At 41.3% G+C, this 23209-nt stretch overlaps 2 protein-coding genes across 5 annotated transcripts in view; one reads left to right on the top strand and one right to left on the bottom strand.

Moving 5' to 3' along the window:
* The first annotated feature begins 7792 nt into the window (after window positions 1-7792).
* Window positions 7793-19062, top strand: IDNK (IDNK gluconokinase). Of its 3 annotated transcripts, none has more exons than XM_030257357.4 (5): window positions 7793-7956; window positions 8072-8102; window positions 8551-8637; window positions 12227-12270; window positions 14175-19062. In XM_030257357.4, exons 1-5 carry the CDS (start codon window positions 7916-7918, stop codon window positions 14533-14535), a joined length of 564 nt encoding a protein of 187 aa, XP_030113217.1. In that variant the 5' UTR covers window positions 7793-7915; the 3' UTR covers window positions 14536-19062. The 3 variants fall into 3 exon arrangements, with proteins under 3 accessions (XP_030113217.1, XP_030113219.1, XP_072777894.1); XM_072921793.1 differs by having other exon boundaries at window positions 7833-7960; XM_030257359.4 differs by lacking the exon at window positions 8072-8102 and having other exon boundaries at window positions 7807-7956.
* The window catches only part of UBQLN1 (ubiquilin 1), a 36927-nt gene continuing 27266 nt past the window's right edge, over window positions 13549-23209 (bottom strand). For both annotated transcript variants that reach the window (XM_032744504.3, XM_030257351.4), the window contains one exon: window positions 13549-17965. In XM_032744504.3, coding sequence (XP_032600395.3) covers window positions 17753-17965 — 213 coding nt within the window. In that variant the 3' untranslated portion in view covers window positions 13549-17752. The remainder of the gene's footprint in view (window positions 17966-23209) is intronic.

Genomic DNA, 23209 nt, shown 5'->3' with positions numbered 1-23209 from the left:
CAGCCGGGCTGTGGGAGCTGGAGCCTGAGCAGCAAGCCATCTCTGGGAGTCAGGACTTTTAACCCTTCCTTGAGAAATGAAAGCTTTGTGAAATTTTTCTCCTCCTGGTTTGAAAGAGAGGAAGAGAGACAGCCTGGGACCTGGGATGTTGGAAGGAGAAATTCTAGGTGGGAGGAGATAATGGAGTGGCTTTTGGCTGGACTTTTTCTTGGTAGCCACAGACTGAACCGATTTTCTCCTCCAAGAGAGACTGTATTTTAGGAGGATGCCGGTGAGCCAAAGAGATCTGCTTCAGCTGGGAAAAGACAGAAGTGGAGCAAACAGAGAAAAGTTAGGGAGGTTTGTGGTGGTGCCCCCTGTCTTCAGAGAAGAAAAGAAGATCTCTGTTCTTGGATCCTCGGCCCTAGGGGAAAATGGGGGGGACTGCGGTCCCAAAAATGAAAAACTGAACTGTTGTTTTTTCCCCTCTTGGCAGAGTATCCTTGAAAGAAAAATCCTGAGAGCAGTCTGTCTATCCATGCATTCGTGGTGAGAGCACTGTGCATGGAAAGGAGAGGGTCACCATTGGCAAACTTTTTTCTCCAGGCGGGGCCATGTGGTGACATGGAAGCACAGGATGTGGCAGCTGTGTTTCTTGGGGGGTCTGTGGCACAGGAGGGGCTCCTCTCTCCCTCAGTGGACTGAGAATCAATTGTCTGGAGGGTGGAAACCTGATTTGGGTCCAGGTTGTGTCTCACTGTGGTTTGTTGGAGTTGGGTGGTGGGAGGAGGAACGCTTTGGAAGGTTTTAATTTTGATTTTTGTGTGTGGTTCTTTTTCTTTCTTTTTTTTTCTTTTATAGTAGTATAGTAGTAGTAGCTTAATAAAGTTTCTTTCTTGTTATTAAGCTTGGGCCTGCTTTGCTCTGTTCTCGATTGCATTTCACAGCATTCAGTTGAGAGATTGCATTTTCATGGGGGCACTGGCATTGTGCCAGTGTCAAACCATGACATATACTCTTTTCTGGGAATACATAACCAGTTATTCTAATCTAATTCTAATTCAGTGAGTCTAAGATCCTTCTCTGGAAAACTAGAGCAGGCAGTGTACCCTCTGTTTCCCATGCTGCATCTCCAAGAAGTGCTCTGAGGACCAAGTTTGTTCCCAAAAACTTCATCTGCTACAGGTTTTCTCTAGCTGCTTTCACACAATCCATGCAGTCTCTTACAGGCTTGTTAACAGCCCCAGAGAAACCCTGTGGCTACCACTGCTGAAAGATTTACAGGTTTTGCACATGACACTACCAGGGATTTCAGAGGTCTAGAGTTAATTCAGTACCTAGAAGAACCTGAATGTCTCATGCTGAATGCAGAGTGGCTGCCACATCCATATATCTCCTTAGTCTATGATGAATTTTTAAAAAATTACCATACCAATGATTTGGTAATCCGAAAAAAAGGCACTCTCTACCTCTTGATCAAGCCGCAAATCATAGCTCTCTTCTCCTGACCATATTTATGCACACACAAAGTGTATTTTTTTCAACATTATTATTGCAGGTAGGATTAAATTTGATCCTTCCTGTAACAATAGGAGGCATCGTAAAATATATGAAAAACTACATTAGCATCAGTTACCTGGTGGCCAGTCCAGCAAAAAATTCAGAGCCCAGCTTTGAAGAGCTCTCAGCATCCCAGTAGCCCTGCTTAAGGAGCACACAGAGAAATAATTCCCATCACACACCTTTCTGTGTATCCTTTTACACTGGTCTTGGATGATCTTTGGATGCTCATGGACAAAATTCTTTTACAGTAACATCCTGTTTCCATTGCTGCTGCATGTGCACTTTGAAAGAACTCCAAATGTGTAGACCAGTTTCAGCTGTTTTTTTAGTTCCTTTTCTTCTTTTGGGACTATTCTGATTTTTAATACTCCCATTATATGATTTGAATTTTACATCATTTATCTGCAGTGGCAGTTGTCTAACTTCAAATGTGTTTATAGCACTTCTCCACCCAGGAATGATCCTCAAAATTGAGGTCTATATGAGGAATCATATTTTACACCATGTCTGATTTGCATAAATCAAGGTAAATTCCAGCAAAATAAAACTTCTGCTTTGCAAAATTATGTCAGGTTCCTAGTGCATTTTGTGAACAAAGTAAGTATTACAGGAAAAACGTGTATGATATACAACATGTATTTCAACTTTGTTCATCTTGTCAGCCTCTAATCTGTATCCAAAATCTGTTATTAAAATAATTAGCACCATGCTTTTTAAATAATAATATGTAACAATATTCAGTATCTGAAACATCTCTATAGCTTCTGGGTTCTCTCATTAATTCATTTCCAATTAGTGTATGGACTTTTTATTGGTCTGGCTCTTTTAATTTTGTAAAAACAAATATGGAGAGGATTTGGAGTTGCAATAAACCTTGTTGTTGAACCTCCTTGCACATGAGAGGCTCTATGGCGTAAGAGCTAAGTGTGCTTGTAAGTGATTGCAAAATGGAGGCTTGGCTACCCAGGGAAGAGATGTGGACTAATTACATGGAAAAAATTCTTCAGAGACACTAAGACAGCATACTTCAAAAGCGCCCAGTAGAAACTGCTGAGAAATAGTAATCTTATTACCTACTTGCAGAAGCAGCATTTTAAGATACATATTCTTCCTGACACTTTCCAGAGCCAGCGGGTGGCTCCATCTTACTAATACTTTGAGTGCTTCCAAAATTATTGGTTCTACATCAGTGCATACTGTTGGTATTGTAAGTGATGTTGAAATATAACTTTTCCATCCTATACAAGATGAGAAGATAAAATAATTAATCTGTTGCAAAACCTGTATTTCCAGTGGAGGTCAGAATCTTTTAAAGCAACAAAATACTCCTGTAGAAGCAGCTGTTTTTCTCACATGGACTGGAATATAAACAGTAAAGCTCTCTTAGTTGCTCTTTTCAGCTCTGCCTGATTTCTTTTTTAGGAGACTAAAGAAAAGAAAAGCATTTCTGTAACTCTGTGGTCTTCTTTATTTCCAGTCTGCCCCTACACTAACACTGAAATTACTCCAGACTGCATGTGACTGTGGCCTGCAAGCAGTAGCCGTGCATTACCTCTGCTAGCAGCCTTCCACACCCAGGCAGAAAAATCCATGTATTTTCCTCATGTGTTCCAAGTGTTAGACATAATGCCTTGCCTCTCACCATCACTTTTGGATCACACTGCTGCAGCTCTACTTGTTACTCCGGACTGAAACTACTGTAATGTTCACATTTTTTATACTCTCGACATGGCAGTTAAATAAAATGTTATTTTATAATCTGTGTTTCAGACAATTTTGCTTTTTTGGGCACTTCTCTGGAGTACTTATGCTAAGTCACTGATTTGCATTACATCACATTAAGACATTTTTATTGGTAAAACACTGTGATTTCTTTTACAAAATTACATTTGGTAGGACATTCTTGCAAACCTGGAGTTGTTATTGAAAGACTTAACTATGATTACACTAATAAAATCAAGTCCATTAAATGAAGAAGTTTTCAAAACCTAAGGAATAGCCATGTAAAATTTTATACTAATCTACAACTAATTTTCTATTTCTTATTTACATTAATTTCATTGAAAGTCAATCAGCTAGCTATTATAAGCAAATCATAGTATTTCCTTTGCTGTTGTTAGGAAAATTTAAATAATTTAACAACAGCTTCTCTGTTTAGAGATATGTGTATTTAAATTTTAGATAAATGTTTTCATAGGCTTCCCTGTACAGAAATTAGTGAGCTAGGACACATTCAGGTTGTGGTATGGTATGAAGTATTGCATTCGTCTTTTACCTACAACTAGGCTCAAATGATTTTGTCATTCCTCCAGCTTTTGAATCAAACTGAGAGCAACAAAAAAAAAGCTGCTCTCACTTCCTCTTACCTATATTTTTGTTTGTTTGGTTGGTTGTATTGGTACTGGAAACTGGAAAAATAAGAAAAGTTATTTACAATGCTCCTTTTTTATTTTGTGAACATCTGAATTTCAGCATTAAAAAGGGATGAGGTAATATATATAAATACTTAATGTGATTTTAAAAACATTTAACAGCTTTAGTTTGATTCATTGATCCCAGATGTCTGACAGTTTGACTAATTTATCAAATTGATTTTTTTTTTTTCTCAGTACTGGCAAATCAGTTGGGTGCAGAAAGCCATTATGTACTGAATTCTACTCAGAAAGGACTCCATACAAGAATGACTGACTTTGCATAGCATAAAACCAATTCTAAAAATTGTTGGTAATGTTCCAATCAACACAGCTGTAATTTGATGATTATTTACTTCACAATGAGGACTAACTGTGACCCACAGAACGCCGCAGTATAGCTTCTTTCAGCTACTCAAAGCGAACATACTGTATTAACACTCTCTGCCTTGTATTTACTATCAATGCATATTCAGGATTTGATTTGAATCCCTTAAATTTGGGGTCCATACATTTGGGTCTTAGCTGCTTGAAAAACAGTCTTAGTCCCCTTAAGATTCAGGAAGCTCAGATTACTCAATGTATCTGAGCCCTCACTTTTATAAGAAGCAGATGTCCATGACAATGGATGCTCCTGGCAAAGCTCCTGGCTTTAAGAGGCCTGTGCACTTTTACAGTAGTTCACCTTTATACTATGATTAGTTTCCATTAGGAATTATCATGGAAATGTTTTTTTCTACTTTCAGTTTGGCAATATTCCGAATACAACAGACATCTCCTAGTATCCATGGGAAGGAGATAGACACAGTGAGGGCAAACAGAAATAACTCCAGAAAAATGAAATTCTCTCATTCATATTTCATATAACCCTTCTCTAAAATTAGGCAGCTAATTTAATAGAAGATGAAGCTTTACTGAATTCCATAAATTCAATATTAGTCAATTAGTCAAACCAGAAAGGCTCAGAAAGACACTGAAAATACTCCTAATAGCCATAAAATATACCAAATGGCATTTTAAAAACTACTTTAAAGTACAGTGTCTGGAAAATTATTTTGGGGCTGAGAAGTACTTGATGGGTTTTCTGGTAGGTATTCTTGAGGTTTTTTGGCTTTTAATTCTAGAATGTTATATAACATATGTTATATGTTATATTTTATTTATATATAATAAATAAAACATCAGAAGACATTTACATTCCATTGTCTCCTATTTCAGCTATGTGAATGCACTCTGGAACTTATGAAACCATACAAGATTTTTTTATATAGCTACATCAGGGATTCGGAATCAAGTTCTAAATTTTGACAACATTAGAAATAAAAATAAATTTAAATGATAGGAAGAAGGCACCCATGCCACCTCCAGCAAAAGATCTTCAAAGAATGAGCATCAGGACAAATTTCCTAGGATGTATATATATCACTAAATGATGAAGACTAATACGAAATTCTTCCATGTTATTAAAGAAATAGTAAGTGTAAAAATATTTAATAGTCCTGTGACTACAACAGAGTGAAAGGGAAATCCTCCTTCACATGAAAAGGATCCACATATTTTTTTTAATATACAACTTAATTAAGCACATCTTAAATGCTTAACTAAAGTATACATAGTCTGATGCTGTTAAGTCAACCATTTGACTGATTTTTATCCAGTCATCTCTCCAGTTGACTACTAACATGAATTATAGCTACACAAATCAGATCAGCCACACAAGCAGAAAGTCTGAATGTAATTGCCTTCTTCACATTGCCTATAGGCTCTTGTGTTTGCACAATTCAATCAGCTTTCTCCAGATCCTTTTCTTCTTCCTGCAGCAGCATCTGCAGAGCACACTGCTGCCTGTACAGTGCATGCAAACTCTGCCAATGCATGCTCATGTTATGTTATCCTGAGATTGAATAAAAGAGAACACCTGGCACAATTTCCTGCATGAGAAAGGATATAAAATAGCTATTAGCTAACATCACACCAGTCTAACATGGCTCTTTTTGCAAAATGCAAGGATATCAATGATGAAAAGAAAAGGTATCAAGTAGAGAAGCTTGTTAAAGCTGGTTACAACAAAAGCCATTGAGCATGCACTGTAGACAGGCTAGTCAGTTGCTCTTCATCTTAGCAAGATCTGGGGAATTGTCGTGACAGAGCAATTAAAAGTTCTAATTCTAGGAATGGGAATAGGAATTGTGATGCTTCCAGGGTCAAAGTGACCACTGGTATTTTTGAGCTTGCTCTTTTGGATGTCCCAGGAACCCTCGTCCAAATTAAGCATTTTTCATTGTCTCTAAGCCAACAAACGGAGAAGATACATGCAAATTCAATTACTTTAGCACAATCATAAACTAGTGCAGCAAAATATGTATCCAGTTACATGGCGCCTTAAATATAATTGTAGTCTGTAATTTGAGAACTGGCCTGATTCAGTAATAGCTTAATAACCTGGAAGGTTCCGGTTTTCATTAAGAATTTCTTAATGGGTATGTGAAATAGGCATATGAAATCCCACATCTCCATTAAATGGTCAGAGATGACCAACAATCAAAAAAAAGGTACATGTATCAATCATAATGTTATTTGGAGTGCTATGCAAAGGCACTAAAATTTCATGCAGACTGAGAGACTTAATATTCTGAGAATTCATTCCAAGGTTTGATTGGTGTAAAAAATATGAAGGAGGTTCAGATTGTGCCCTCCTGAAGCCACCCTCACCAGCTGGAGCAGCTCTTACAGGTGCAGCAGATGCTTCTCCGTTCTTCTCAGCACAGAAAAACTTCAATGCTGGTCAGCAGCATCACTGCATTTGATCCTTGCAGAGCTTTAAAAATGTTGCTAGGTCAGATATATGTACATGATAATAGCAAGAATACTTGCTATCTAAGAGAATTTCCACAATTTTCCACAATCTTGCCCCTCTTCTCAGCTCTGGTGAGGCCACATCTGGAGTGCCACATTCAGTTCTAGGCTTCACAGAGCAAGAGTCATGGAGCTCCTGGAGCAGATCCAGGAAAGGGCTACAAAGATGACTGAGGGACTAGATCATTCTTATGGGGAAAGGCTGAGGGACCTGGGCCTGTTCAGCCTCAAAAAAAGACAACTGAGAGGGGATGTCATCAAGGTTTATCAGTATCTGAAGGGAGGGTATCAAGAGGATGGATCCAGGCTCTGCTCAATGGTGCTGAGCAATAGGACATGGGGCTGTGGGCACAGACTGAAACACAGGAAGTTCCACTCGAACATCAGGAAGCACTTTGTTACTGCAAAGGTGACCAAGCATTGGAACAGGTTGCCCAGAGAGATTGTGGAGTCTCCCTCACTGGAGATACTCAAAAGCCACCTGGACAGACTCCTAACGTGCTTTACAGGGTCCTGCCTGAGCTGGGGTGTTGAACTGGACGACCCTATCAGTCCTTCCCAACCTTCCTACCAAGTAATTCAGTGATTTAAAAGTATGACTGGATCAATGCTTTAAGAAATACTAAAAGGGAGTTAGTCACGGCATGGCTGATGCCTTAATTAAATTTTAAAGGCAGACCTTTATCACCAAAGGGAAATACAGAATTCAACGGGTATCGTGCACACTTTAACATGCACTGCAGAAATTATTGTTTCTATTAAATTCACCTGTGCTGCTGAGGCTGCAAAAGGTGAATACCGTGCTAGGAACCGCTGGAAGAGAAACGCCCAACCAGACTGAAAAGCCTGAGACAAAGAGGGTCTGGGAGATGATCAGGTAAGTTCAGCACAAGGAGCGACTGCGGGGGACACGACGCGGGTGTCTCGGGCTCCCGTGGAGGGGGAGGAGGCGGTGCCGGGAGCCCGCGGGGCGGGAGGAAGCGCCGGGGCCGCTCCCCGCACGGCCGCCCGGGGCCGCCCCGCACCGCCTCCGCGGCAGAGGCCGAGGGCGGGCCGGGCTGGCGGCGCCAAGGCCAAGGGGCAGCGGCAGAGTGCGCCGGGCCGCCATGGTGCTGGTGGTGGTGATGGGCGTCAGCGGCTCCGGGAAGTAGGTACCGGGCGGCGGGCAGGCGGGGCGAGCAGCGGCGGCGCGGCCGGAGCCCCGCGGTGCGGGTCCGGGTGCGGGTCCGGGTGCTTAATCGGCCCTTTGTGCTTCCCCGCAGGACCACGGTCGGGTCGCGGCTGGCAGAGAAGGTAGGAGCGTGTGGGAGCCGCCGCCCCGGAGGCGTGCCGGGGCGGGCAGGCGCCTCCCTGCGCCGGGCCGACGGCCCCCCGGGCTGCGGCTCCCCCGAGCCGAGTCTGGCTTGGTGCCGTGTCGCCTGCACGGACTTCGGCTCAGTGCAACAGCTGTTGCTGCTACCAAGCTGCCTTAGTGGGTTTTGTTGGGTTTTTGTTTTTGTTTTTTTGGGTGGTTTTTTTTTGGGTTTTTTTTGTTTGTTTGTTTGTTTCTTTTTGTTTTTGTTTTGTTGTTGATTGGTTGGTTGATTGGATTTTTTTCCTAATCATCATGCTATAAACGGTGATTCATACTGTGGTGCAAGAAGCCTGTAATTTCTTAGGTGTTGTCTTTGTAAATTCTGAAGTCATTGTTGCCTCACCTGACCTAGCTGAACGATTCATAACTAATTTATTATTTTCTTAGTTGGGATGGAAATTCTACGATGCAGACGATTATCATCCTCTAGAGAATAAGAAGAAAATGGAAAAAGGGATACCACTAAATGATGAGGTACCTTGAATAAACCCTGAAAAAACTGTTGTCCACACATTTATCTCTGTAACTTCATACACATCTTGTTGAAATAGATTGTAGTTTACTACATAGACTAATCTGACTGTAAACACAGGTCTGCATTTGCTAAGGTGAGGGAAGCTTCTTGTGTCGGAAAAGATTCTGCATAAAAAAGTAGTTTATCAAATGCTTGTCAGCTCGCAAGTGGTATGCTGCTGCTTCAGGATTTGTGAGAAATCTCCCCCACTACAGTCCACACACAGAGTTGCAGTTTTGGATTTAAATGACAGAATCTTAGAATATACTGAGTTGAAAGGGACCCACAAGAACCACAGAATTTATCTCATGGTCCTGCACAAAACAACTCCAAAAATTTGTTACCCTCTCTCAAATCACTTTTCATAATTTGTCACTACTTGTGGTTAACTTGGAAGGTCCCAGACAACTAGAGGTCGGCCAATGTGGCCCATCTACAGGAAGGGTTGGGAGGAGGATCCAGGGAGCCTGTAAGTCTGGCCTCAGTATCTGGGAAGGTTATGGAACAGATTGAGTACATCACATGGCATGTGCAGGACAACCACTGCATCAGGCCCAGCCAGCAGGGGTTTGCGAAAGGTAACTTTACGTCCTTCTATATCCAGGTGAACTAGTGGATGAGGGAAATGCTGTGGATACAGTCTGCCTGGACTTTAGTAAAGCCTTTGATGCCATTTCCCAAAGCATCCTCCTAGAGAAACTGGCTTCTTATGTCTAGGATGAGTGCACTGTTCACTGGTTAAGAAGTGGCTGGATTGTCTGGCCTAGAGGCTGTTGGTGAATGGAGCTACAGGCATCAGCATCACAGCCAATCCTGGTTAACATCTTTATTAATGATATGGAGGGGGTTGACTGCATTCAGTAAGTCTGCAGGAAAGCTCTGCAGAGGGGTCCAGACAGGCTGGATCAATGGGCTGGATCAATAAGTTTCTATAAGGTGAAGTGCCAGGTCCTGCCCTTGAGTCACAACAGCCCCAGGCAGGACTACAGGCTTGGGGCAGAGAGGCTAGAAAGCTGTCCAGCAGAAAAGGGCCTGGGAATGCTGGTCGGCAGCAGGTGAACATGAGTCAGCACACGCTCAGGTGGCCAAGAAGGCAGTGGCATCCTGGCTTCTATTAGCAATAGTGTGGCCAGCAAAACCAGGGCAGTGATTGTCCCCCTGTACCTGTATCTCACAGTGGTGAGGCTACACCTTGACTGCTGTGTCCAGTTCTGAACCTCTTAATTCAGGAAGGACATTGAGGTGCTGGAGTCAGTCCAGAGAAGGGCAAAGGAGATGGTGAAGGGTCTGGAATATAAGTCCTGTGTGGAGCAGATGAGGGAGGTAGGGATGTTTTTATCCTGGAGAAAAGGAGACTCGAGGGACACCTTATCAATCTCTACAATTACCAGAAAGGTGGTGAGATGGGAGTCAGCTTCTTCCCCCAGGTAACAAGGAATAGGACAAGGGAAAATGATCTCAGGTTGTGCTAGGGGAGGTTCAAGTTGAGTATTAGGAAAAATGTCATCACTGAAAGGGTGGCTAAGCATTATAATTGGCTGCTTAATAAAATGGTGTAGTCACTATCCCTAGAAGTGTGTAAAAAAACAAGTACACACTTGGTTACAAGCTATGGTTTAATTAGCATGGTGGTATTGAGTCAAAGTTGGACTTGATGATCCTCAAGATTTTTTCCAAGCCTAATGCTACTATGATTCTGAATTGCAGCATGTGCCTGAGAGTGCTGACCAAATGCTTTGGAACTCTGTCAGGTTGGCGCTGTGACCACTTACCTGGGAAGCCAGTGCTCAACCACCCTCTGGGGTGGAGCCTTTTTCTAATACCTAATGTTAACCTCCCCTGACACAACTTCAGGCCATTCCCTGGCGATCGCCACAGAGAAGAGATCAGTGCCTGCCCCTCCTCCTCCTCTCACAGCAAGTTGTAACTGCAATGAGGTCTGTCCTCAGTCTCCTGTTCTGCAGGCAGAACAAATCAAGTGGCCTCAGCCACTCCTCATACAGCTTCCCCTCAAGGCCCCTCAGCATCCTCAAGGCCCTCCTTTGGATGTTGGATGCTCTCTAATATATTTATATTCTTATTATATTGTGGTGCCCAAAACTGCACACAGGACTCAAAGTGAGGTTGCCCCAGTGCAGAGCAGAGTGGGACAATCCCATCCCTTGATGGGCTGGCAATGCTTAAAGTACTAATAGCATAATGGTACCGCTTGAAAAAAAAGGATTTTTCCATTTGCTATCAATTAGGACAGTAGTTTTGCAGTTAAAGCCACTTTTACTGTAAAGAATCAGGAAGAATTTAAAAAGTTAATGTCCACAACGTCTAGAGAAAAATACACTTATGACTGTAGCTAAAGAGTCTTAAACAAAGAATATAAACTAAAGAATCCTGGTGAACATATGAAATCAATCTAAAAGCACATGGAGCCTAGAAACAGGGCAAGATGCAGTAATAGGATATTTTGAAAAAGACTTTAAGAATCAAGCTGTAATAGAAAAATTTTGCAAAGCTCCTACCCTTTTTCCTTTTTTTTTTTTTGTTTTTTTATTTTTTGGCAAGGCTTCACTTTTTTTTCTTTTGGTCCCTCAAATCTTTTGGGAGATGTCCTTAGCCAATTTAAACTGAAAAAAAATATTCTAGATTCTGGTTAAAAACTTAAATCTTTCACTAGTGGTTGGAAGTGTGTATGTTGTCTGTAGCAACTTGAATGACTAAACCACTGGTGCGTGGTGCTCAGCAAGAGGAAAGCATCTCTTCTGAAAAACGAGAGGTGCAAAATTGTGAGGGCCTTCTTGAATGCCTAGGGGAAGTTACTGTGTAATGAGAGCAGCAAAAAATTGTTGCATTTATTTGCCCATGTTATCATTTGTTGTGCTCACCCAGCAGTAACAGCATTGAAACATTAAATGGGAGCAGCTGTTTAGCTCTCATTAGGCATGACTGAAGTTTGCAGCAGCTTAAAATTTCATATTAAGTAAGCATCTGATTGCACTTAATTAAGCACTTGTGTTTGCCTAAGTAATGGGCAAAAGTTTTGAGGAATTGTAGTTGTGGTTACATTTGTTTGTGAGCGCTACTGACATAATTATTGCAGAAAACTAAATTTAGATCTGTCTGTAACTGAAACTTCAACTTGGATGCAAAATGGGAATGGGGTGTGTGTATGACACTATATCAGGAAAAAGAAATAACAACTCCAGCTGTACATTTGAATAGTATAATAGAAGCAAGAGATAAGTTGACTGTCCTTCAGAGGGTTTACAGGGTGCATGCTGCATTTGCATATATATTACTTCCATCATATACTTGAAGGGACCTGTAATATAAAAAGTATTATTCCACTAAAAGCATCTTATTCATAATGTACCTAGCACATCTTATTAGCCTTCAGGCAGTGGGAGCATATCTATGTAGGAAGAGAGAGATTCAAAACTGAACTTGCTGTACAATTTAATGCTAATATTTACCTCTAGTCAAATATCTGACATGCTAGAAGCAATTGTTTCAAATTAATTTCTGAACAATTTAACTAACTTGTTTTCTTTCTAGGACAGGATTCCTTGGCTTTGTGCATTGCATGATATACTAAGGAGGTAAGAGAATATCTAGTTTTTAGATGTTTTAGCTAAAGACAGAAGTACCAGAAATGTTTTCCCCACTGCATTGCAAAGCAGAAATGTAAGTGGTATTGTAAAGAAATTCTGCAGGTAATAAAATCATTCTATTTTTACTAATCTAAACTGTCATGGTAATTGCTGATGGTGAGCTAATCCCTGAGAAATAAAGTGGGAAACTGTTACCAATGATGGTTGTTTTTTCTACTATCTGTGTAAAAATAATTTCAAGGATCCAGTTTATTTATAAGCCTTATGTTAGCTACTTACAAAGAACATAACCACAAAATACACCAATAACAATAGTAGGATAAAATACTGTTATTTTGAATAAGATACTGTGTCAAGTAAGTTTGACACTATTTGTTTGCTTGAGTGTACTCTGCTAATTTGCAGATGACATCAAAATGGGAGGAGTAACTGAGGCAGAGGGACCTTGAAAGGCTGTAGAAACAGATTGGTAGGAACCTTTTAAAAATTCAAATCCTGTCCCTGGGAAGGAACAACCCCAAGCACTGGTACGGGCACGGAGGGGCACTCAGCTGGAAAGCAGCAGAAAATGGCTTGAGGGAGCTGCGATGGACAGCCCTAGTTGAATACTTGCCAGCAATGTGCTCTTCTGGCAAGGCAGGCCAGCAAAATCCTGAATCCTGGGCTATATTAGAGCAAGTATTGCTAGCAGATCAAAGGAGATGATCCTCCACCTCCCCTTTTGCACTGGTGAGGCCACCCGAACTTCTGTGTCAGTTCCGGGACCCTCATTATGAGAGGCATGGACATACTGGAGAGCATCCAGCAGTGATGAAGGGACTGAAGTGTGTCCCAAAAAAGGAAAAGGTTGGGAGGGCAGGGACTGTTTAGCCAGGCTTTACACTTGCTTGTGCACATTAGGTGAGCATACCTCATTTCTCACTGAGAAATTTTTCTGGGTTGATTTGCTGGATCCATTGCTTCAGTTATGTGATAGCTCATGCACTGCCCAGCTCTGGAAACTTTACAAAATCAAATATATTTTAAAAAAGCCTAATGCAAATGTTTAATTATAAGAAGCTGAGGCTGTCACTAGGTGATAATGGTAGGTATTAGAAGTTCTTACTTCCCTTTGAACCAAAATCTGATAACCATAGGATGATTTTTAAATAGCTGTCTACCTGATTTTAATTTTATTACAAAATATATTTTCTTAGGCAGGAATTTTATTCACTCTTCATAGAGACAACTAATTCTGGATTTGCTTTTTGGTGAAACAGACACATCCAGAGTTAAATGCTTTATTTAAAAAAACCTTGTCAGCAGAAAATACATATGCAACACATTCACTGAACTGCAATCCCTTGCTTAAGCTGAAGTGAGTATAGATGCAATGCTACCAATGAGTTGCAGGAAACATAAATTACAGTTAAATCTGAGACAGTGACAGCGGGTGTTGAAAATATTGTGTATTTAAGAACAGTGGTCTGTATTGCTTATCAGCCCCTTACCTTTAGAGAGAACAGTATAGTAATTTTATAGACAAGGGACAGGTGTTTCTATGGATATTTAGTTCCTGTTCTCAGCAATTAAAGAAATGAGCTTGACACTTCCTTGTGCTAGAATTGAATTTAATCTAGGAAAGAATGGTAGCTAATAGAAAAGGTCCCTAAGACTGAGATTTTACCAGAAGGCTGGCTAGCTTGGCCTCACTTTCAAATCACATCTTTACCTGGACTGGAAATTTGGTTTCAAAATCCTGTCAAAATCACTGTCAAAATGCCTCTACTCCCATGGCTGACCTTCTTGAGGAGCTAGGGCATGTCTGCCTTGTTCAGCAGAACTAACAAGCCATTTTTGTTATGCTACATGTAGATATGTAAAGGTTTTTGTATTTTTTTTTTTTTTAATAGAGAAGACACATCTAGACAAGATACAATTCTGGCTTGTTCTGCACTGAAGAAGATGTACAGGTGTGTGTTAAGTGGTGGAACATCTGCAATTGAAAGCAACCAGACAGAGCAACCAGGAGACAACCCAGCACTGAAGATCCTCTTTGTTCATTTGGATGGACCTAAGGACATCATTGCTGGCCGCCTGGAGAAGCGGAGAGGTCATTTTATGCCACGTGAACTTCTCCAGTCTCAGTTTGATACTCTAGAGCCACCCAGTGCACCAGAAAACTTCATTACTGTCAGTATAGAAAAATCTCTCCCAGAAATACTGCTACTGATTGAGAGTGCCATTCTTCAGGGTGAGGCTTTGCCAGAGTAATTTTCTGAATGACACATACAGAAATTCCCTGAAGGATAGCAAGGCTATGAGACAGGATTTTAATTATTAAATTGATTATTAAATCAAACCAACTTATTTTTAAGAGCTGGTTTACTACTCCTTTTTTTAATCATGGCTCTGTAAGACATACAAGATGTAATTTGCAAAACCTGTTAACTTTTTAAGCCCTTCACTCTATGAAGTTAAAATTCTCCTTTTAGTAAGAGCCTGCTTTTGAGGATCCTGGCAAGGGTCACACAGAATAATTTATTTTCTAAATTTTAATATTTACTCTGTCAGACACTGAGATGGGCATATCTGCTATTACAAGATTAAATAACTTACAGCTTTGTTAAAAATAACATAATTTTCCTAGAAGAGGCAGGAACATGCATGATGAAGTTCCATACATGACACTATTCTTGTCTCACTGCTGGATTTTCATCGAGTTGTAGGTTCTGTGTTTGTATCCTTGTTGACCTCACCAGAGCACTTATGACTACATGAGAACTTTACTGATCTCTTATGTATGCATTGGCCACCAAGCTGAAAAATGTGAGAAAAGAAAAAGGTAGTGGTGACGATGCAATATACAAAATTTAATTGAATGAAAAGCTTTAGAAATACAGCTTAAGTGGCATCATACTGACTCTGAACTTAGAGCTTTCATGTACAAATGTACACATTGCAGTCAAGTGTGAGTCAACCAGTGATTTAAAGTACTGAATGCAAGGTTGAGAGACATCTCCTTAGTTTTGAAAACTTTTTGCAGTTGGACCTTTTCCTTCACTTCCCAGTGCTGGTGGGCACCTCAGTGCATGTCAATGCAATTGCTTTAAAGCTTTTGATCAGACTATTCCTAATATGTATTTTTCTCATCTTTTTTGATGAAGATTAGAAGAAAACTCCAAATACCCAATCAGTCACTTAGCTCACAGAATTTAAGGTTAAAGTCCTTTTTTACCACCAAGGTATTTTTCAAAAAGTACTTCATGTCATGTCATGCCTTTTCAGCTTAATGTTATAAAAACTCCAGATAGCTTCTGAAGTTTTTATTAGTAAGAAAGATTTGAGTCTTGTCCAAATGGAGACATCTCCATGTGCTGTCACACATGGATTATTTTTAGTATGTCATGCCTTTTTTTTTTTTTCTTTGTTTTTTTGTTTTTTGTTTTTTAACCTTGGGATATAGATGAACTCTTGTAGAAAAGTACCTCATGTTCGAAAGCGTCTTTAGTGCAATTTTTACCTGGGTAAGTAGTTGAAAAACATTAGTCATGGTTCTCACTAGTAAGGGCTTTGTGGTTTAGTAGACAAACTACTGTGCTTATATTAGTGCAATAAATGGGCATTACCTTACTGAAAGCAGCAATTTTTAGACACTGAGTTGGGATTTTAGGCATTAACCTACCCAGACATGGTGTTTTCCTGTTTATTTGTGACCTGAAGCGAGAATACCAAGCAGTTACCAGTTTCAGTCTACTGAAACTGCAAGCTGAAGACATAGAAGCCAAGTTAAGTAAGTGCAAGAGACAGGGATGTCTGTATGCTTAATACCCTCAAATTTCAGAGACCCCTTCAGATCAAGTGACTTGTCAGACCTGTACAAATTTTGTAGCTATGAAAATCACAGATACAGCACCCTCCTGTGGCACCTCTGCTGTTAATGAAGTCTTCATCTTTTCCAATACACCATTTTACAAGCAGTTGACTAATGTACCCAGTATAAAATACGTATTTATGCTTACTTCTTTCACACACAATAAAGCCAGAACAGGACACTCTACAGCAGTTGCATCCTGTCACACACAGATACAAACAGACCTTCAATTTTTTATTTTTTTTTTAAGTGTGAGTTCTGAGAAGACCAAACTGATTTTCAGACCTACTTGTCCGCATTTATAGAATACTCTCAAAGTGGCTTCACCACTTCCACCACCAACAAAAAAATTGTACTCAGCAGTTAAAAATAATTCTCTTTCAGAGAGTCTTATGTAAGCAGCTTGGATTTTGGAAGGCTTCTAAAACAAAGTTCATACTTACAGGCAGTTTAGCTTCTTCAAATCAGGTCAGGGTATTTCTCAGTCTTTGCTTCTATGTTGGGAATATTTCCTTCCCTTACACTTTTAATATATTTACATTTTGCTTTTACTTAAAAGATGCTGCAAAGAAGGTTGTTGTCAAGCTAATCAGTTGTCTGTTACCTGCTATTCTGAAAGACAACAAAGCATTCTTTCTGTTTAGTTATGTTCTGTGCATTACAAATTAATAGATTAAGACATGAATTATTGCAATACTAAGCACATAATACTACTCTCAGATTTTATCAAGCTGTGCACATGTGCAGTAGAAGAAAAAGGGAGCAGAACAATACCTGCCCAAACACAACATTTACATTCTACAACATTTAATTTACTTGAGTTTGGTTTCATTTGGTCCTTTTGTTATGATCGAATATTTTTTGGGTTTTATATTGTTTTTAAACTAACACCACTATTCTAGGGATGTCATATTCAGGTTAGTTGGGCAGGCTATTAATATTTAGCACAGCTTATCTGGATGCCAGTGCTCTGTGTGTATTTTGAAATGTATTTAGGAAATGCAACAAAAACTAAGAAGGAAACACCTGGAGTTAGAAATTGCTTTCTCTATCTCTACGCACAAAATATCTATGCAAGATACATGCATTATACATCCTCATGACTTTATGCTAAGCACAACTGGTAGCATGCTGTGTAAATACTGTACCTACTACAGCATAAACATTTTTCAGTGCTAAAATGAGGAAATAAAAATGAAATGCTATCAATCCCAAACTGTACAAGTTATCTATACAGGCAAAAGCTGCCTGCCACCTCAACTATAAAGTGATATATGTTTTGGATTTTTTTATTAATATTATTTATTTTATTTTGCCAGGTTGTGGTAACTGGGGAAGGAGGGTGGCTACAGGGGTGGCTTCTGTGAGAAGCTGCTGGAAACTTCCTCCACCCCCTGTAGCACCAATCCCAGCTGACTCTCAGACAGATGGGGATTGCTGCCAAGGCTGGGCCAATCAGAAATGGTGGTAATGCTCCTGTGAAAACAGATTTAAGAAGGAGGGGGGAATATGATTGCATAGATGTAACTGCGGCCAGAAAAGAACAGGGTGAGAACACGTGAGAGGAACAACTCTTCAGACACCAAGGTCACTGGAGAAAGAGAGGGAGGAGGTGTTTCATGCACCAGACCTGAGATTCCCCTGTGGCCCATGGTGTGGCCCATGGTGAGGCACCTGTGCCCCTGCAGTCCATGGAAGTCCATGGGGATGCAGAGATCCACTTGCAGCTGGTGGAGGAGCCCCAGGCTGGAGCAGGTGTATGCCTGAGAGGAGGCTGTCACCCCATGAGAAACCTGTGCTGGAGCAGGGTCCTGGCAGGGACCTGCACACCTGTGGAGAGAGGAGCCCATGCTGGAGCAGGTTTCCTGTAGGTTGTGACACTGCAGGGGACCCACACTAGAGCAGCCTGTCCATGAAGGACTGTGCCCTATGAACAGTGACCCACATTCAGCAGTTTGTAGAGAACTGTTGCCCATGAGCTGGACTGAGATGTTGGAGAAGCTCATGGAGAACTGTCTCACATGGGAGGGACCCCCTGCTGGAGCAGGGGAATAACTCTCCCTAAGCAGTGGCAGAAAAAACTTGTGATGAACTGATCATAACCCCTATTCCCTGTCCCCCTGCGCTGATGGGGATAGGAGGTAGAGCTAAAAAGGAGGGAGGAGTAGGGGGAAGGTGTTTTTATGGTCTGTTTTTACTCCCCATTATCCCACTCTGATTTTGTTACTTATAAATTCAGCTAATGTATCTAATTCCAACCTGTTTTTCCCATGACAGTATTGGATGAGCAGTATCTCCCAGTCCTTATCTCAACCTATGAACCGTTTTTTGTATTTTCTTGACCCTGTCCAGCTGCAGAGGGGAGGGATACAGTAGCTTTGGTGGGTGCCTGACATCCAGCCAGGGTCACTGAACCAAGAAGAGAATTAGGCAGCTTTACAAAACCAGCCATTTTGCAGTCATATTCCCAATATTGAAGGCACACATTTTGAGTTATTTAAATGATAACTGTCAGTTCAGATAATCACATCATAACTTTTAGGTTTTTTGGGGTTTTTTTTTGAATCAGTTACATTTTCTAGCAGGAGTTTGATAATCAGGCAAGGCAGTTTTGCAGACAATCCTCTCAGGTCACTTGATCCACAGCAAAGGAAGAAAGCAGCAAAATGAAGATACAACCTTCAGGCACACATGCCCTTCCAGTCCAAAATGCAAGCTGCAGATTTCAAATACAAGTTATCTAAGTGCTCATCTGAAATAGGTAGATGATAAATCTGAAGAGAGAATTTTAAAGAGAGATGGATAAAGGGGCAAGGGGGAGAAGTGGGGAGAGGTGAACAAAGAGAAACATTGTAACATAATGTTAAACCAGTAAGCGTGGGTTTTCTTTCATCATTAAAGATGAAATAAAAAATCTATCCTATCTATGAAGCGTGTTCTTGCTATATTTTCAGACAAAACTAAAACTTCTCCTATTAAAAAACAGCTCAGTGTTTTTACCACTAGAAAGCTAGTTTAGTTGACAGTAGTTACTGGTAAATATTGATTCTACTTCAAGAAGTAAGCTTAAGTAAAGGCTCAGTATGGAATTTAGGTCAAACTTCATCTCCTGCTGAAATTGCAATGAAATTTTTCTTCAAATGTAATGTCTCTTAGTTTGTAACATGCAACTGAAATACTTAAAAAGGGTGAGCTGAATGATGTCTCAAGAAAGCATTTGTGCTAGTTAGATTCATTGACTTAGTGTCTTGGTAAAAACTGTTCTCTTCTCCACATCACCCTTGCCCTTCATCTGACAGACTTTTTAGATGTCATGGACTGTATTCTCAAAAAGATCTGCCTACTGAATGATGAGGGAGTCTGAGCTTTTTTTAAATTCAAGGTCCCAGTAAGGCACACTTAAGTTGAATTTGTTTCTTTGGAAATCCTAATAATCACTGTGAAGTAACTGTAAAAAAAGCGGAGATTATTATACAGAAACTACTTGCTCTCTATCCTTCCTTACCAAAGTGTCCTGTAACCTCCCTCTGCCTGAAGGTCAGAATGAAATGATTAACAGAGGCAAGTACTTGCTTGGGACAACGGGTCAAGATGCCTCCTTGCCCATCTCACCCTCCCTTTAGGTGCCTCTCTGTACAACAGTTACAGGTAAGGAAGGTCATGCAACAGATGATGAGGATGAAGGTCCCTCTCCACCTTGATAACCAGAGGTGTTATCAAGGCCAGACAGGCCTAGAGCTCATAACAAGATCAGTTCCATGAGGAAGAAAATAATGGTTGTAGTAGTAGATGGTTCCCTTCTCAGGGGAATGGAAGGTCCAACATGCTTGGAAGGATATTCCCCTCAAGGAAGTTTGCTGCATCCCTGGGGTCAAGATTAAGGAAGTCACCAGGAAATTTCCCAGCCTGGTACAGTGCTCAGACTACTACCCACAACTGATCCTTGATGAGAGTGGTGATGAAATCACAACATATAGTCAGTCCAAAGGCCATCACAGACTTCAAAGCCTTGGGACAATTGGTGAAGGAATCAGGAGCACAGGTTATTTTTTCCTCCACTGTTCCACTTGCAGGCAGTGACTGAAATAAACAAATGGATTAAGTCTATTAACATGTGGGTCTGAGGCTCATGTCACTGCCAAAATTTTGGGTTGTTAACAGTGGGATAGCTAAGATAGCACCAATCTTGCTGGTATCAGATGGGATCAGAAGCATCACCTCTCTCAAAAGGAAAAGAGGGTCATTGGTAAAGGGTTAGCAGGAGTCATTGACACAGTTTTAAACAATTTATGACTGGGAGGAGGGAGGTATCATGCTATTTAATAGTGATAAGGTATGGGATGATTTGCCATCCTACTTATATCAGTTAGATGCCAGAGCCAGCAAGAGACACCCAGAGTCTGGAGAGGAATTGCAGGTCTGCAGAACACCTGGAGGGCAGCACAAAGGGATTCCAGCCACTCCAGAGAGAAGGTAGTTTTCTGTGTGGCCCAACTTAAATGCATCTATCCTAACGCATCCGGCATAGGGAATGAAGTAGAGATATAGGCATGTCTGCATGTCTATGATCTCAATGGCATCATGGAAACATGGTGACAATTCCTGTGACTGGAGTGTTGGAATGGAAAGATACAGTCTCTTCAGGAAGGACAGGCATCATTCATCATCATCATCATCAGGAAAGACAAAAGAGGAAAAGGGGTCAACCTCTCTGTCAATGACCACCTGGAGTGCATGGAACTCCACCTGGAATGGACAAGGAGCTAACTTAGAGCTTTTGGGTGAGGATTAAAGGGGGGGCAAGCACAGGTAATTTTATAGTAGAGGCCTGCTACAGGCCACCAGGAATACCAATGAAGCCCTCCACAGGCAGAGAAGAAAAGCCCCACATTCACAAGCCCTGGTCCTTATGGGGGATTCCAACCACTGCAACAGGAAAGTGTTGATTGGATTGAGAGGATCCTGCAGAGGTGGGGCCGTCAGTCCTATTCTGAGGCAAATTTGTTTTCCTTCATAAATTGTTAAGCTTGTAAGTCTGCCTTGAGACTCATGCTGAGTGCACCTGTGTTAAGTGTCAAGTTTCAGACACCTCACTAAAAGGGGCTCCAGGACACCACAGTCCACTAATTCCCTCATTTCCTGGAGGGCTCTAAATAACTGACTGCACACATGTGAACAAATGGCACCAAAAAAACCTATTTCAGGTAAACCATAAAAGGGGATTGGTCCTCAGCATTGTGTCTGTCTCTCTCTGTTTCTCTCTCTCTGTCTCTCTCTTCCACCTTTTTCTCTCCTGTTTTATCCCAGCAATCATATTCTACCACTTACTGAACACCTTAAGTTTATTGTGACATTTGGGAGCTAGTGTGAAAGTGTTATAGAAGTTGGAGAGCTTGTTAGCCAACTTTTTACAGCTAAATAGTAGGCTAATTGCTGGAGTTAAGGCTACTGTATAGACATGTGAACTTCGTTGAGACAGACGAGAATTTACAAGAAACCTCACACACACTTGTGGGTTGTGACAGCCTGTTGAAGGCTCAGGACAGTAGAACACGTGTATTCCCAGAGGTTCATTGATGACAACTGCCCTCTCCAATTGATAAAGGAGCCAAAGAGGAGAGGTGCTAGGCTGAATCTTGTTCTCAGCAACCAGGAGCTGATGGGGAATGTGGAACCCAAAGGCAGGCTGGGCTGCAGTGACTATGAAACAGTGGAAACTGAGATCCTTGGGGCAACAAGGAGAGTGAGAAGCAAGATAATTATGCTGGACTTCAGGAGAGGTGAATTTGTCCTCTTGGAGGATCTCTCTGGCAGAATACCATGGGACAGAGCCCTGAGTGTAGAGGGCTGGATGACATTCAAGGATTGTTTCCTCAAGGCTCAAGACTAATGCATCCCACCAAAGAGAAAATTAGAAAATAATGTCAGGAGGCCTGTATGGATGAACAAGGAACCCCTAAACAAATTCAAAAGACAAATAGGTCTTACAGAGCATAGAAAGAAGGAAAGGTAGCATGGGAGTAATACAGAGAAATTGTCCAAACAGACAGGGAGATGAAATTATTGCTGTTGTTATTAGCATGAGAGGGACAGAGAGAGGAGTAGAACCCGAGAGAAACAAATGATGCACAGTACAATGGCTCAGCACCCACTGTCCGATCCCCAGCCTGCTGCCTTCACTGGCAAATGTTCCAGCCACACTGCCCTAGTTGCAGAAGGTAAAAGCAGGGAGATGGTCAGGAAAGCTAAATCATTGACAGAAGTAAATCTGGCCAAGAATATCAAGGGTAACAAAAAACTTCTTTAGGTACATGTCAGGGTCAGCTTGGCAAGACCCCAACAGAGTGAAAGTCCTTTTTTCCCTAGCCCGACTGCTGAAGAAAAGGTCTGGAATGCGTGAAGCCAAGTTTTCAAGGTTATAATAGTTTCTCTCTGACCTGCTGAGGTCCAGCCAGCACAGAAGCCATGGCAGTCTCCTCCGAGCCCCGGGCATCTCCCACATTATATACCCAAAATTACATGTACCATGTTTACAGTTCCCGTACCAATACCTAAAATCCATGTTGGACAGTGTGTCCCTATCCTAAACCAACAGAAAAGTGTCACTATCACACCGAGACACGGAGGACAAGAAGAAGGAAGGCTAGGGCACGCCCAGATTCCTGCATCTTGTACCCCTGAATTTCATTCTAAAAAACCTCAAAATTCTACATTTCCACTCTGTGTCAATTTCTCTATTACACTACCCAAACCCTTTTGGCTTGTAATTCCTCATATAAGGTCAGCAGCCTCTCCCATGGGCTAAAATCAAAGCCACAGGTGTTTTTGACTTGCTGCCAAGGTCCCTGAGCCCCTTGCCAGGGTCTTGAGGCATCCGGGGCAGCCAGAGGGATGCTCTGGACTCCGACAGGTACATTAGCAGTAAAAGATTTGGGAAAGTGTGGCTCCTTTCAGGAGGAATTTGGAAGACCTGGTTAGATAGGACATGGAGAAGACTGAAGTATTCCATCTTTTGTCTAAGTCTTCACCAGCAAGTGCTCCAGCCACACTGCCCAAGTCACAGGTGAGAACAGG

Source organism: Taeniopygia guttata, chromosome Z (genome assembly GCF_048771995.1).
Source record: "Taeniopygia guttata chromosome Z, bTaeGut7.mat, whole genome shotgun sequence".
In the NCBI taxonomy this organism is placed as follows: Eukaryota; Metazoa; Chordata; class Aves; order Passeriformes; family Estrildidae; genus Taeniopygia; species Taeniopygia guttata.
This window is presented reverse-complemented; position numbering and strand designations above follow the sequence as displayed.